The following is a 13,466-nucleotide window of genomic DNA, read 5'->3' on the forward strand; positions in this document are numbered from 1 at the left end:
TCCACTAACTAACTTCTCCTATATTATAAGAGATAAATTTTCGTTTTCCATACTGGATTTACTCAAAAACTACTGTACTGAGTTTTAGCGTTCTTTCGTTATAAGGATTTTCTTTCTAGGAAAATAAATTGTACTTATTACTTTATTTGTGTGCCCGCAAATTTGCTGCCCCAATTCTCAAAAATCCACTGGCCTAGTTAATATTACTCTGTAATACTTAATTCAAAAATATTTTTAACAAAATACTAAACTATTAGCCTCTTTAGTTACAATAAAAACAATATATAAATTTGCTGAATTTACTTTATTAGTAGTACACTAGGGTCATTTATTTTCTATTTATTCACCGACAAATCTCTCAGGAATAAACTTAATTAATTAATTAATAAAAATGAATTAGGAATAAACTCAGGAATAAAAAACTATACGAAATGATTATATAATGAAATGTTAAGAATGTTTAATAATATTGTATTTCTTTAATAATATAAAAATTAGTTTCGTTTTAGGCAAACCAACAAATAAATATCTATATCTAATAATATCAATCACTACCTTGTACAATATTAATTACTTTTTTTTGAGTTTGAATCTTTTGAACTGCTAGAGGTACTATTTTCTGGAAGGCTGTCTAGCCATTTCTGAAAGTATAATTTTATTCATATAGGTACATTTAAAATATAATATGATATTTAATAACACAAAACATCTTCGAACACTCATGTTCCCCAATTACTTATTTTGGTTTATCGGCGTGTTGTGATGTTACGTGTGTAGGTATGAAAAATTAAAATAATTTCTCTATCCTTGTGGGCATCGAACCTACCACCGTCGTGTTTACAGTTAGACGCTAGAGTTCCATTCTGACCATTGAATATAAACTAAAAATAATATTTCTAGACATACAATATTCCTAGGAGAGGGAGCAATAGAAGCAAAAGTTATAATTTATGATTTTTTAATGTTTGACTGTTGTTAGCTTTTCAAACAAAAAATATTAATGCAAATGTTTGCTTAAGATTACATGTTCTTTAAGAGCTCAATCCAAACGATTTTTACCTTTAGATAATAATTTTTAAGCTGCACATTGAATTGTTAATAATGTCTAAATGCCTACCTTCCTAGATCTACATATGCCTAGACTACCTTCCTAGATGTACCTTACTACCCCCGAGTAAGGTGTTCCAGTTTCTGAGCAAGAGATACACATTATCATCAGTACCTACGGATACTGGTTCTACTTCCGAACAATTTTTACTTCAATGAATCAATTACCTTATCAGCTGGAATGAGTCGATCAACTTTTTTCATACATGTGAAATTTGCCTTCTGTCCAACTAAATGCTTTGTCATTTCAGTTGTCGATATAACTTTATTAACTAATCTATTTAACATTTCAGGATCGTTGTCTAATATCCCTGGAAACATTAAGGCTAGAGGCTGTACTTGTGTGTTACGTCCAAATTGACAATCAATCTAAAAAAATAAGCAATGTAAAACGACACACAATGTAAACGCTTGTGTGTTTAAAAATGAAATATTATCGTGTTAGATATTGTACTAACTTGAATATACTTTTATTAAATTAGTGAATCAATTTTACATTTTTAAATATAAATTATTATAAAAAAGATACATTTAAAAATATAAAAAAAACCACTCTTCCGAGGGCGGGACAAGGGTCCAAGCCATCGGTGGCTAGGGCTCCAGAGAGAGGAACCTCCGCACAATACGTGCCGTCTCAAGTAATACTGCCTTCTGTATCCGGTTCTTCATCCAACAGCTAAGCGATAGCCTCTTAAGGTGTTGGTCGAGGCTTTTCGCTATTAAACCGTTAACCGAAACCACTATCGGCACAATGATAGTCGCATTGACATCCCACATGGCGGTAATCTCATGGGCTAGGTCCAAATATTTAGATTGTTTTTCTTTTTCGGCCTTCACGAGATTTTCATCATGTGGGATAGTAACGTCAACAATCACTGCGCGGCGCGCCGCTCGGTCTACTAGTACTATATCAGGTCTATTGGCAACAATATACCTGTACTTATTATTAGTCAAAAAATATTTTAATGACAAAGTGTAATACTACTTTTTCTCCATCACTCGAGCTACCGCATTGTATATCGGAATTTTGAAATATATCGACCCATTCTGAATCTTTTGCTAACAAGGCGCATGGTTTTTCTTTTGGTTCTTCAATATTTGTTATACTATTAATATTGCCTTTGAATTTCTGTAAAGTTTCGCATGTTATAAGTATGTTAGAAGTGATTAAAGTATTATAATGAAATGGCACGTAAGTATATGGTTTTAAATACTTTGTTATGTTTGTCCATTTTATAAAAAGTCATGGTTGTATTACATGATTAATAAGTACATATCATATTATTGTTTTAATTTTTGGTATCTGCAATATTCAATAAAATAATGATTATTTATACATTTTGTATCGTTTTTGACATATGTATATGTAATTCTGACATATAAATATCTGTCTCAACTGGCACGCTCGAAACGCCATATATCAAGAATTCAATTCTATAAATATCTGTCTATTATAATTTAGGTAGACCTATGGTAGTTATAATTTAATATTTTATACGAATCATTTCAAGCTACTTTTGAGCCTTTCATAATTCGTAAACCTAATTAGTACACATGGACACTAACTTTAAATGTGTATAACATTTGAATAATTTCACTCAAACCGTTATTGATATATTAACGTTTAAAAACCGGCATTTTTATGACTCGCTCATCAAAAACTTAACCCACTTCTAGGTGAACTAGAAACTTGATATTTAGTATCAAGGTAGACTATTATAAACAATAAATATAGGAAAAATACAAGCAATAAAGATATCCCACCAAAAACACCCCAGTCCGCTCGACGGCAGAAAGCCGAGGTTCGAGTCGCGCAGGGGGCGCCCTTTCAGTCGTCGACTTCCTCAGAGGCAGCCACTTAGTGCTTGCATTTCTTCAGGGACAGAGATAGAGTTTACATTTAAGTTTTTGAACTTATTCCACATACGGTATAACGTAAGTAACGAACCGTAACATAATATACGTACAGATTTATTTAAAAGTATGAATTTGAAATGATTTTGAATTAAAAAAAGTAGCGAAATTTGATTACATTCAATCTATGGTCTGTACCCAGATTGACTGTAATCAATCACATCGACAGTGGGACCTCGAACTAGTTTCGAAACTTTTCCGTATTATACAACACTATTGATAAATGTTTATTTTAATTACTAAATGTTACTTAATTTTAATATCTAAAAGAAACTTAAGACTCAAGGAAAAGACAAATATAGATGAAGATAATGTTTCTTTAGCACCATTAAAGTAGGTAGGGGAATTGTGCTCAAGATGGCATACTATGATAAGATGACACACTACCAATATTGATGAAACTATTAGCGCTAAGTGCGATCTTGTGACGTTTTAGAGAGTGTCTGTAGATGCAGCTAGTGCTTAAATTCAGTATGGGTGCAAATGAATGCAGATGGGCAAATAATTCATGTTTTCGTTATTTTCAATTGCAACAAATTTTTCTTTCGCTTTTGCTTGATGGTGAAAAGACATGTAAGATAAAGATTTTCTATTTGAACTAATTATAAATGTAAAATAGGAATATTATATGACACAACTTACGTTAAAAGCGCATCCTAACCTATAAACTTTTGACACAACGGTTAAAATTAAATTCATATATCTATTGGGTAAGATGACATACATAACGTGAGTATAAGATGGCATACTATCTTACCCTTATAAATAGAATCGATATATTTTTTGCTTTACCTACAAAATGCCTGGCAATTACAAACGAATATATATTGGTCACAAGAAGACATGGATAAGGCTGCTAGAGTAAGGGCATTCAATAGCCGCAAGTGACGAAGCTTATTTCCCTTTTGGAAAAGGAAGTGACTGATAATGGAATCCCACCTCATAAAATTTGCAACATGTATGAATCTGGCCTTAATACTATATAAAAGCCCCCAGCAAAGAAGAAACTATTTATTTGTGAACTATGCTCGACAAATAATGATGGCGTTTTTATGCCACATACTAAGTATGTCATTTTACCCTGTAGATATATCGTCTTACACTGGTCGACCTAAATGCGATTTTTGTTTGTTTTTATGATGTTTGAAAGATGATTGTTCTGAAACTAAAATAATTTCGTTGATTATGAAATATATAATAGTATACGCAATATGCTGTTCTCAGATGACTTTATTTATTTGAAATATTTGTCTTCAAACAAAAAGTATGTCATCTTAAGCACAATTCCCCTACTATAAATGAATTGCCATCTGATATTGAAAAAAATTAATATGATGATGTAGTCTCTACAGTACATGCCAGAAAAATTAGTAAAATTCAATACAGAAAATCGTCATCAATTATGTAGAAGCCTGCCTGAGTATTTTTACCAATTGGTTCTTTGTGTCAAAGTTACCCACATGATGAGGGTAATTTTGACAGACTACAAAATTCAGATTTTTTTTTGATGTATTTTAGACTTCTGAGAATGCAGAATGTCTATTGGGTGAAAAGTATTATGAGAGCACTAATAAAATAAAAACATTTACAAAGTTACCCAGACTAATAAAAGAATGATTTTTAAAACTATATATTATCTATTTCATAAATATCATTTTAATATATTTTGATATCCTATTTTCTGATTAAATTTAAATACCAGTTGGAAAATACTTATTCTAAGGCTAAGGAAATCACCCTAATATCCTCAGATCGGATTTACTTAAGTAAATATTGCTTTAAGCGCTTATGGTAGCTGATATTAATATCAAATCAATCAATTAAGCAATATTATATTCAGTTGCTATCATTGGGATGCACTTAGGCAAAACAAAGATATTTCTTCTAAAAATTGCAATATTTGTTTCCTTCTGTTAGAGAAAGGCTATATATTTCTAAAAAAATCGCATATTATTTCTTTTACGCTAATGTTTTCACTCCATCAACTATGTCTCTCTATCAACCCTGCTATATGCAGATTATGGGGCAGTGTGTAAGCATAAAATGAAAATGATTGTTGTGAATTAACAGGCATTACTTCACTTGTGATTCACACAGGTACTCATCTATTTTTTGAAGTGTAAATGTTATAATATTTTTTTTATGAATAAAACTAAAAATATTCAAAATAGTTGTAATCTTGAATTACATCTCTCTTTTAGGTCATATCATAACACAACAAATTTTATGAATAGTCATCATCTTCTGTATCATCTTGCCTCATCCCTGATGCCGGTGGCACATACGGTTGGGTTGCCCCGTCAACTCCAACCAATCCTTGTTGTTGTAGTAATAACCATTGTTGTTGTTCTTGTTTTGCCTGCTCCTCTCTAGCCTAAAATTAATTCAACCATTATTATGAATAATAAAGAAAAAAAAATCTCTTATTCATTTGCTTCTAATTCTAAATAAGTGTCAATATAATTTCTCACCAAATAAATATAGAAACAAAACTATTGTTATTTCTCAGTTTCCAAAATTTCTATCTATAGAATCGATTTTAATAATCCATTAAAAAATGGATACAAAAGTCCTATTCTGCATATGCAAAAAATATTGGCAGCACAGAAATTATCTTGCTTCAATTTCACTTACCATTTTACCATAGGAAAAGTTCCATTTTCAAATATATTTAATATTATCAAATCATTTACAAATTATATCATAGTATAATTTGTAAATGATGATATAATGTATAATGATAATTTGAAGTCATAACTTCTGGCGACCAGTAGTTTGATAAAACAGACCTGGATTATGAACTTATTCTTTTTAAAATAAAGATTTGAGTCATACTTTCGCAAAGAGTTCTTGTTGTTGTCTTAAAAGTTCTTCTTCTGGTATACCCAAGTTTTCAAGTCTAGTACTTTGTCGTCTTCTCTTGGCTGCTACTGCTTTACAATCTTTTAAAACTGCTTCTGCTTCAACTGTGTAATCACTAAAGCCCAGTCTATCTAGAGCTAATAAATAACCCAAATAAAACTCATTACAATGTACATTGAAGATATGATGATAAAATTTACACATAATTTTTCACAGCAACATAGGTCTCAGTCTTGAGACTTCTCAGGTCATATGAAAGTAAAAGCATAAGGGAAGAAAACTATAAGTAGGTTGCTTTTTATATAATTCAATTTTAAGATTACTACTGAGTACTAAGCTTTTGTAGTATGTGCAGTAGTTTGTTTCAATTGAAAATTTTATAATTTAAACCAAAATGAAATGTTAACTGTAAGAAAATATGAAGTACCTGTGAGGACATGCTCTGCATTGATTGTTTTCTTGTTATTTTGATTACATACTTCGTTAGCTTCAGAGCTAATTAAATGAATAAATTCTGTACAACAGTTCAATATCAGTTCTCGAGATTCAAATGCTACCCTAATTGAGGGTACTAATTCTTTGATCATTTTATTAATGCTGGCTCGAGGAAGGGTTAACTCATCTTCTTCTGATGGAGGAGGGCACAATTCTCTTTCTGGACTACCCATAATAGAAGTTATATGATGACGAAAATTACAAAAATAAGCGTCAAAGAACTTTGCTTAAAGTAGCCAAGATTATCAAGTTACGAATATTAATATACTTAATGAATGAGACGAATTGGAAATAACATTATTGATCTTAATATTAAAATATATTTATAAAAAAATTGGTCGATTTCTTTATTATTTTAACGTTAGTATATTATACTTAGTAGGACTTTTCATGCTAGGCCCTTGTTAATGTTAACTATGACATTTATTTGACAGATGACAATGAAAAAGGTTGATAACAGGTAAAACAGCGCCATTATAAAAAGTCTTTTATGTGGGATATTTTTAATGTGGTATGGTACGCTCGAAACTTCTTTCTTATAAGGAGGCAATCCTCCTCTCCTCTCAAAAAATCAAAACAGGTAAAATAAGGGTGGCGTTGCAATACCATTGCATTGATTTTATTGAACCCGTTACACGCAGTTAGGATATTTTCGATGGAAAATAATGATTAAAACAATTCGAACCATTAAAATTATCCAAGGCATGAGTGGCGCAGGGGCACAAAGTGTGACTGTAATATCGACTGTTTGTGGGTTTAATTCGAGTGGGGACTCGAGGAAATCAAATATTTATTTAAAATTTATGTTTTCTTTTTTCGCTGTGGTGTCGAAGCAAAAGCGCAGCGTTGAGTTCCGCCACTCTAACACGCAATGCCTCCAGAATTCGTTGGAAAGTGGGGAACGGAGTGTCTTAACTCTAGGTTCCTTCTGCCTACCCTACTATGTGCGGTATACAACTTGAAGTTAATTTAAATTCTTTTATCAGTATTCTTTACATTTTTTGTAATTGTTCAGTTCATATCATAGGTATGATATAAATGTGATATTAGTCCCATTTCGGTCGAAATCACTTAAATGTTTAAAATAATTTCATCATGCCAAATGCTTATTGTTTATTATTTACGATATGCTTAAATGGAATTATTATACACATTGTTATATATATATCAATTCTAAAATTCAACAAAATGTAGGTGTACTGTGGAATGGCCTACTTGTGGCAGTTTTTCCATGTTGATATGATACGTGAAAGGCCAACAACGCACCTGTAGCTTTTCTGGTGTTACATGGGGTCGCACGCTCGCTTACCTTGTCCTTACTTTAAAAAAATTAAATTAGAAAATTTAACTAGTATCTTTGTTTTTAAATGACAATGACATTGACATTTTAAATGCCATAACGCTCCGCTAACCGCATAAGTTAAATGTCATTTTGTAGTATGTGCAATTGTTTGTTTCAAGTGTTCATTTATTATTTTATAAATAATGGTATTCTATTTTACGAGTAGTATAGTATCACCTCCAGTAACACTCTTTATGGGAGCTGATAAACATGAAAGTAATAAGATCTATAGTCTATTTATATGTACGAAAGAAGTTAAGAATATTTTTTTAACATTTATTCTGTATTTCAGACGAAGATTTAATAAAATGGGGTTGGCCTGAAGATGTTTGGTTTCATGTTGACAAAGTATCTTCAGCACACGTTTATCTTCGTCTATCGCCGGTGAGATTCTAGCACTTACTTTTATTGATTGTTTAAGCATAAAATACACTTTTCTTTAAAATATAATATTTCTAGGGTCAAACGATAGACGACATACCCAATTCAGTACTTGATGATGCCTGTCAATTAGTTAAGGCTAATTCAATAATGGGTAATAAAATGAATGATATTGATATTGTTTACACCATGTGGGCAAATCTGAAGAAAACACCCAGCATGGAGGTATGTACTATTATTAATCTTCGTAATTCATATATCTTTAAAAATAAAATGCAACACCTTGAACATGATGCAAATATCTTTCATTATCATTATTTTGTTCATTTTTCATGTAAATATAACTGGATCTTGATCAAACCTAATGATGGTAATACTATGTAGACTATAATTAATTATGAATTTCTAAAAGCCTGTTATGAAATCCTAGTGGCCCATCTTAACTATAAGACATACTAATATAAATAAAATAAGCCTTTATTCACTGACCATTTCAGAATAAACTATACAATAAAATTCAAATACTTACAAATTAAAACCATTTAAAAAGTACTCAATTCTAGCAACCAGTTCAGTTTTTTGGTCAGGTTGTCCCTCGACATAAACTGCTCAAAGACATACTAATATAGTGTTTAATAAATGTTAATCAATGTAATAAGCATTCTATATATCAATATAGTTATCAATAACTAAACAAGGTTTGAGGTGGAGCTCTAGCAGTTTAACAAAATCTTCAGAGAGATGATTACAACTTCTTAAGAAATGTTTAAACCATTGTGGCACACACAATGGTGTAATTTTAAACACAATGGGACTTGATTCCCTCTCAGGGGAATTAATTATCTAATATTTTCATATTCTTTGCTCTATTGACACTGAGCAGCATTGAGTTCAATTACTTAACATGCAAAGCCTCCAGAATACATCATAAAATAGGGAATGAAAGTGTCTTAATGGGAACGGAGCGTTGTGAACACTTGGTTCCCAGGTTCACCCTGCTATGACTTTTAAGAAATAAACTGTAACTATAAAATGTAATAAATTATTATAAGGGAATATCAATGAATGAGATACATACAGCATGAAGCTAAAAAAAATTGTTCAGTGATGAATATTTTCTGATGATGTTAAAAATTTCTAACATAAATTTCAAAGGCAAGTAGAAAGGCTTTGTATGACTTTAGTAAATGTATGTGGCATTGAGTTAAAAGATATTATTGCATAAATTACATAGCTAGCATATTTTTTTCTTTTATTTTACTCAATGAAATTAGCCTGACAATAAAGTCCATGCAAACAAAATCAAAGAAAGATTTTTCACAAATTTCACAATTTTGTGATCCTTATACTTGTCATAGTTGGTTATATTTGTAATAAAACTCTCCAAATTCTAACATAACATCAAATATTCCGAATTTTTATACATAGAAATTAATAAACTAAAATCAGTTCTGAAATTGTGTATATATTATTAAATGTGAAGTCACAATATTTAAGATCCTCCGCAACCCCTATCTCATAATGTTACCCAACGTCGACAACCTTCCTTCACCTTAACATTAGATGTAATTTGTCGATACAAATAATTATATTACTTATAAAAATATTATTTTTATAGGTAGGGCAAGTTGCTTTCCACAAAGAACGTGATGTAAGAAAAGTTAGAGTAGTAAAAAGAATTAACGAAACAATAAATAGACTTAATAAAACAAAAAAAGAAGCATTTCCGGATTTAAGATTAGAAAGAGAAACTAGAGATAGATTAGAGAGAGAAGACAAAAAAAAAATATTACGAGAGAAAAAGGAAAAGGAGAAGGAAGAAGAAAAGCGTAAAAAGGAGGAAGCTGAACTAAGAAGTTATTCTACTCTAATGAAAACTGAAAATATGACAACAAATTATGATGGCAATGACTCTGATGATTTCATGTAAATTAAATAAATAATAAATATTATGTTTTGGTTTTATTTAAATTATGATGTTAAGTTTCAATTACATTTATTCCAACAGAATTTAAAGAGTTAACAATCCAAGTTGGATGGTCTTTCTTAGGATATACTTCGGACATAAAGTCCTTTACGAATTCTGGAAAAGTGCCTTTCTGTATATTTTCCCTCATAGTTCTCATAAGTCGCATCTGTAATAAACCATATTTACTTTATACCTTGATAATATAAGAAATAATAATTATGTAGATAGTAAAACAGTTAAACAAAGTAAAATGGCTAAAAAGCTGACCTGAAAAGCTATATTATGTACAGATATAAGGTGACAGGCAACGGTTTCCATTGATACAATACAATGTAAATATGCTCTTGTGTAATTTTTGCAAGTTGCACAGTCACATTTGGTATCTATAGGATTCATATCAGATTCATAAATCTTCTGTTTTAAATTCAACTGGCCTTTATTAATAAGTGCACACCCAAATCTCTATAAAAGATAAAATATATATGATATAATAATAAGTAATATGCTACAAATGTATTTGTAAAAATGCAAAAACTTACTGCTGTGCGAGTTGGGTAAACACAATCAAACATGTCCACTCCAAGAGCAACACATACAACTAAATCAGTTGCTAAACCAACTCCCATTAGATATCTTGGCTTATTTTTATCCAATATTTCTGTTCCTAAACTCACCATGGGCCAAAAGTCATCTTTTGCTTCTCCACCACTGAAGATGATATGGCAAATATTATTACACAAATTTTATACATAATAATCAAATTGTATATATGTATATACATTCTTCCATATGTACAAATATATAACAATTATAAGATTAATTTGATGCAGTGGGGCTGCATACAATAATAATTTCCACACAGGGGGATAAAATATTTTCTTTTTATGCCACTTATGCAAATTCAAAGAAGATAAACTAAATTCAAGTGAAAAGCAGAAAATGGAGTGTCGTCCTACTGCTCATGTTTGCTGTTTATAATAAACATGCATAAGCTTACAAATGATAATTGTCATTATTAAAGTTTGTTTTAAGTAAATAAGAAAATATATTGTGATATATGGCCTGCAGACAGTCTTAGATTTAAAATGTGTACACTTTCTTTAGCAGGACAGTCTTATTATGTACACATTATGTACATTCGTTTTATTATTATTACTTTATTTGTACACACAATAGAAACAAACATACACATAGGTAGGTACATATTAAATACAAAATGCACAAACATTAGTTTTATCTCTTTTTTTGTGACGTTGACTGATGATTGTTTATAAAATCTAATGTGTATTTATATAAAAGTAAGTAAATCTTTATTTTTTCTAATTTACCTTAGGCCTCCAATAGCAAAGCCATTAACATTCTTGGTCATATGTTCTTGAGCACTTTGTCTTCTTAGTTCACCATTCAACAAGCCTTGTACAATTGGAAATATGTTCTGTTCATTAGGTCTTTTGTGAGCTTTTAAGCAACGATCAAGCCATCTGCTGGTTCGTTCTGTTGCCTCTTTAATCCTATCATAGTCTTGATATGTTGTCTGTACTACATCATCAAGTTGCATCATAATATCTGCTCCTGTAAATATAATTCATGTTTCTAGAAGTTATATAATGTGTAATAGTAATACTTTTTGAATCCAGTTGGGGGGGGCAGGGGTGCAAAATGTGACTGTAAAACCAACTGGTTGTGTTCAATCCGTACTCAAATTATTTATTTAAAATTATATTTCCATTTCTTCACTCTAGTGTTGTACGGAAACAGGGCAACGGAGTGTCTTAACACTAGGTTCCCTGTCTTAACACTAGGCAGAGGGTTAGTAGTAAAACTGATTTTAGTAATACTTCTTAACCACTAATTCAGTTATAATATTTAAGTTACGAAAAATGTAATATTAGATTTATAAAATTTTCATAAATTAAAATTGACTCCACTAATAAGTGGAGTAAATTTTTTTATTTCCTGTTGTTATGACTCTATGTTTACTATTTTGAATATTTTATATCACTTGTGAATGTGTTACTTCATTTTTTTCATTTTCAATTGATTGTTAGTTTTGTTTAAAATTAATATAGGAAACACACCAATAAAATTTTGAATTTCCATAGATTTTTCTGGAGTAAGCATAATTTCAGTGTCATCATAAGGTGATTTGAATTTGACTCCTACTTCTGTTATCTCTGCTAATTTGAGTAAAGAAACCATTTGAAATCCTCCAGAGTCTGTAAGCAGGGCCCTCTTCCAACTCATGAATTTATGAAGACCTCCAGCTTTTCTTAGTACTTCAATACCAGGCCGGTTTCCTAAATGATATGTATTTCCTAAAATAATTTCACAGTCCAATTTTTCTAATTGATCTGGCAATATTCCTTTCATAGTTCCCTAAAAAAGTATACAAAAAACCGTGAGTTATTAAAAACAAATCACAATTAAAAGGTTTGTAAATAAAAGTTAAAACAGCACCTGTGTTCCGACGGGCATAAAAACAGGAGTTTTGACTTCGTAATGAGGTAACTTCATTAATCCAGCTCGCGCTCTCGTTACAGTACATTCTGAATGAATACTAAAAGATAAAGCCTTAGTACTACTTCCCATTATAATATGTACTTTTTGCCCGGTTATTACTGTAAAATTTATCTGTAGTTTGTCTGGAAAAATTTTTCTCCTTTAGTAAGACAATTAAGCTTCAAAAAGAATTATATACTAGCTCAACTATAATTTTTCATACTTATTGATAATAACTAAAAATATTCAAATGTAACTTTAATTATGACGTTCCGAATGAAATCCTAACATAAACTTGATAAACTTCTATTCTTGGTTGTACAGATTACAGCGGTATAGCGCTATAGCCTACCCCTAGAGAAGAGATTAAGATTATAATTTTAAAAATAAAAGTTTATTGTAGGTTATGTTATGACTTATAAGATAATATTTTTTGACTTGGAGTATGGCGTTTTAGGGCTACCAATACTATATTAATAAATAAATTACAAATTCGAAGTTCTATTCACGGCTAAAATACTAAAATTAATCCATATACGGTATATTTTAGAGTTTTCAAAATATTGGCAAATTAAAATTTTTATTGTAAATACCATTTTGCAATAATATGCTTGAGAAACATTATTTTGCGTGACTTTTTTACCGAATATTGATGCTTTTATTTTTAATTAACTTTATGTTTAATCAAAAACTCCAGATTTCTTATTACAAGTGTATAATAATACATATCTGAAGTACCAATTACTATTCATTTCGATTTCTAATTCTTTTCTTTCTCTTACTTTTTCTTTCGCCACCCATTCTAGCCTTCGAATTATTCTTGCAAAGTTGCTATAGCGCAGATAACGGGATCGCACAAAGTACTGCTATCAGTCTTAAGTAAACTCCTGATATCAG

General features: G+C 30.4%; 4 protein-coding genes across 4 annotated transcripts; 1 reads left to right on the forward strand and 3 right to left on the reverse strand.

The window, feature by feature from the left end:
* Positions 1-289: 289 nt before the first annotated feature.
* On the reverse strand, positions 290-2,347 carry LOC146541533 (uncharacterized; the record flags this gene model as incomplete). The annotated part of the gene is made up of 3 exons (XM_085195339.1): positions 290-641; positions 1,276-1,476; positions 2,090-2,347. Coding segments are annotated over 3 exons (534 nt in total), but the record flags the coding sequence as incomplete, so codon positions are not given.
* Positions 2,348-5,180: 2,833 nt separating this feature from the next.
* Positions 5,181-6,814, reverse strand: NC2beta (negative cofactor 2beta). The gene is made up of 3 exons (XM_085187514.1): positions 6,311-6,814; positions 5,857-6,020; positions 5,181-5,395 (listed from the first exon to the last, which is right to left on the reverse strand). Exons 1-3 carry the CDS (start codon positions 6,549-6,551, stop codon positions 5,246-5,248), a joined length of 555 nt encoding a protein of 184 aa, XP_085043640.1. The 5' UTR covers positions 6,552-6,814; the 3' UTR covers positions 5,181-5,245.
* Positions 6,815-7,671: 857 nt separating this feature from the next.
* Positions 7,672-10,053, forward strand: LOC146541535 (coiled-coil domain-containing protein 25). The gene is made up of 4 exons (XM_085187500.1): positions 7,672-7,936; positions 8,013-8,104; positions 8,180-8,326; positions 9,720-10,053. The coding sequence occupies exons 1-4, from the start codon at positions 7,864-7,866 to the stop codon at positions 10,029-10,031; spliced, it is 624 nt and encodes a 207-aa protein (XP_085043626.1). The 5' UTR covers positions 7,672-7,863; the 3' UTR covers positions 10,032-10,053.
* Positions 10,045-12,999, reverse strand: Tgt (tRNA-guanine transglycosylase). The gene is made up of 7 exons (XM_085187478.1): positions 12,793-12,999; positions 12,528-12,712; positions 12,149-12,446; positions 11,399-11,642; positions 10,610-10,778; positions 10,338-10,532; positions 10,045-10,236 (listed from the first exon to the last, which is right to left on the reverse strand). The coding sequence occupies exons 2-7, from the start codon at positions 12,657-12,659 to the stop codon at positions 10,081-10,083; spliced, it is 1,194 nt and encodes a 397-aa protein (XP_085043604.1). The 5' UTR covers positions 12,660-12,712; positions 12,793-12,999; the 3' UTR covers positions 10,045-10,080.
* Between the last annotated feature and the right edge of the window lie 467 nt (positions 13,000-13,466).

Source organism: Heliconius melpomene, chromosome 1 (assembly GCF_056956725.1).
Source record: "Heliconius melpomene rosina isolate 202511_hmr_F chromosome 1, ASM5695672v1, whole genome shotgun sequence".
NCBI lineage: Eukaryota > Metazoa > Arthropoda > Insecta > Lepidoptera > Nymphalidae > Heliconius > Heliconius melpomene.

Bases quoted from the DNA above. Each gene is read 5' to 3' on its own strand.
- LOC146541535 (XM_085187500.1), top strand. From the start codon at position 7,864: ATGGTATTCTATTTTACGAGTAGTATAGTATCACCTCCAGTAACACTC. The intron at 8,105-8,179 runs GTGAGATTCTAG...TAATATTTCTAG, and splicing joins TTTATCTTCGTCTATCGCCG to GGTCAAACGATAGACGACAT. The intron at 8,327-9,719 runs GTATGTACTATT...TTATTTTTATAG, and splicing joins AGAAAACACCCAGCATGGAG to GTAGGGCAAGTTGCTTTCCA.
- NC2beta (XM_085187514.1), bottom strand. From the start codon at position 6,551: ATGGGTAGTCCAGAAAGAGAATTGTGCCCTCCTCCATCAGAAGAAGAT. The intron at 6,021-6,310 runs GTACTTCATATT...GTTATTTATTAG, and splicing joins TGCAGAGCATGTCCTCACAG to CTCTAGATAGACTGGGCTTT. The intron at 5,396-5,856 runs GTATGACTCAAA...AATTAATTTTAG, and splicing joins AACAAGAACTCTTTGCGAAA to GCTAGAGAGGAGCAGGCAAA.
- Tgt (XM_085187478.1), bottom strand. From the start codon at position 12,659: ATGGGAAGTAGTACTAAGGCTTTATCTTTTAGTATTCATTCAGAATGT. The intron at 12,447-12,527 runs GTGCTGTTTTAA...ATACTTTTTTAG, and splicing joins TTATGCCCGTCGGAACACAG to GGAACTATGAAAGGAATATT. The intron at 11,643-12,148 runs GTGTGTTTCCTA...TTATATTTACAG, and splicing joins GGAAATTCAAAATTTTATTG to GAGCAGATATTATGATGCAA.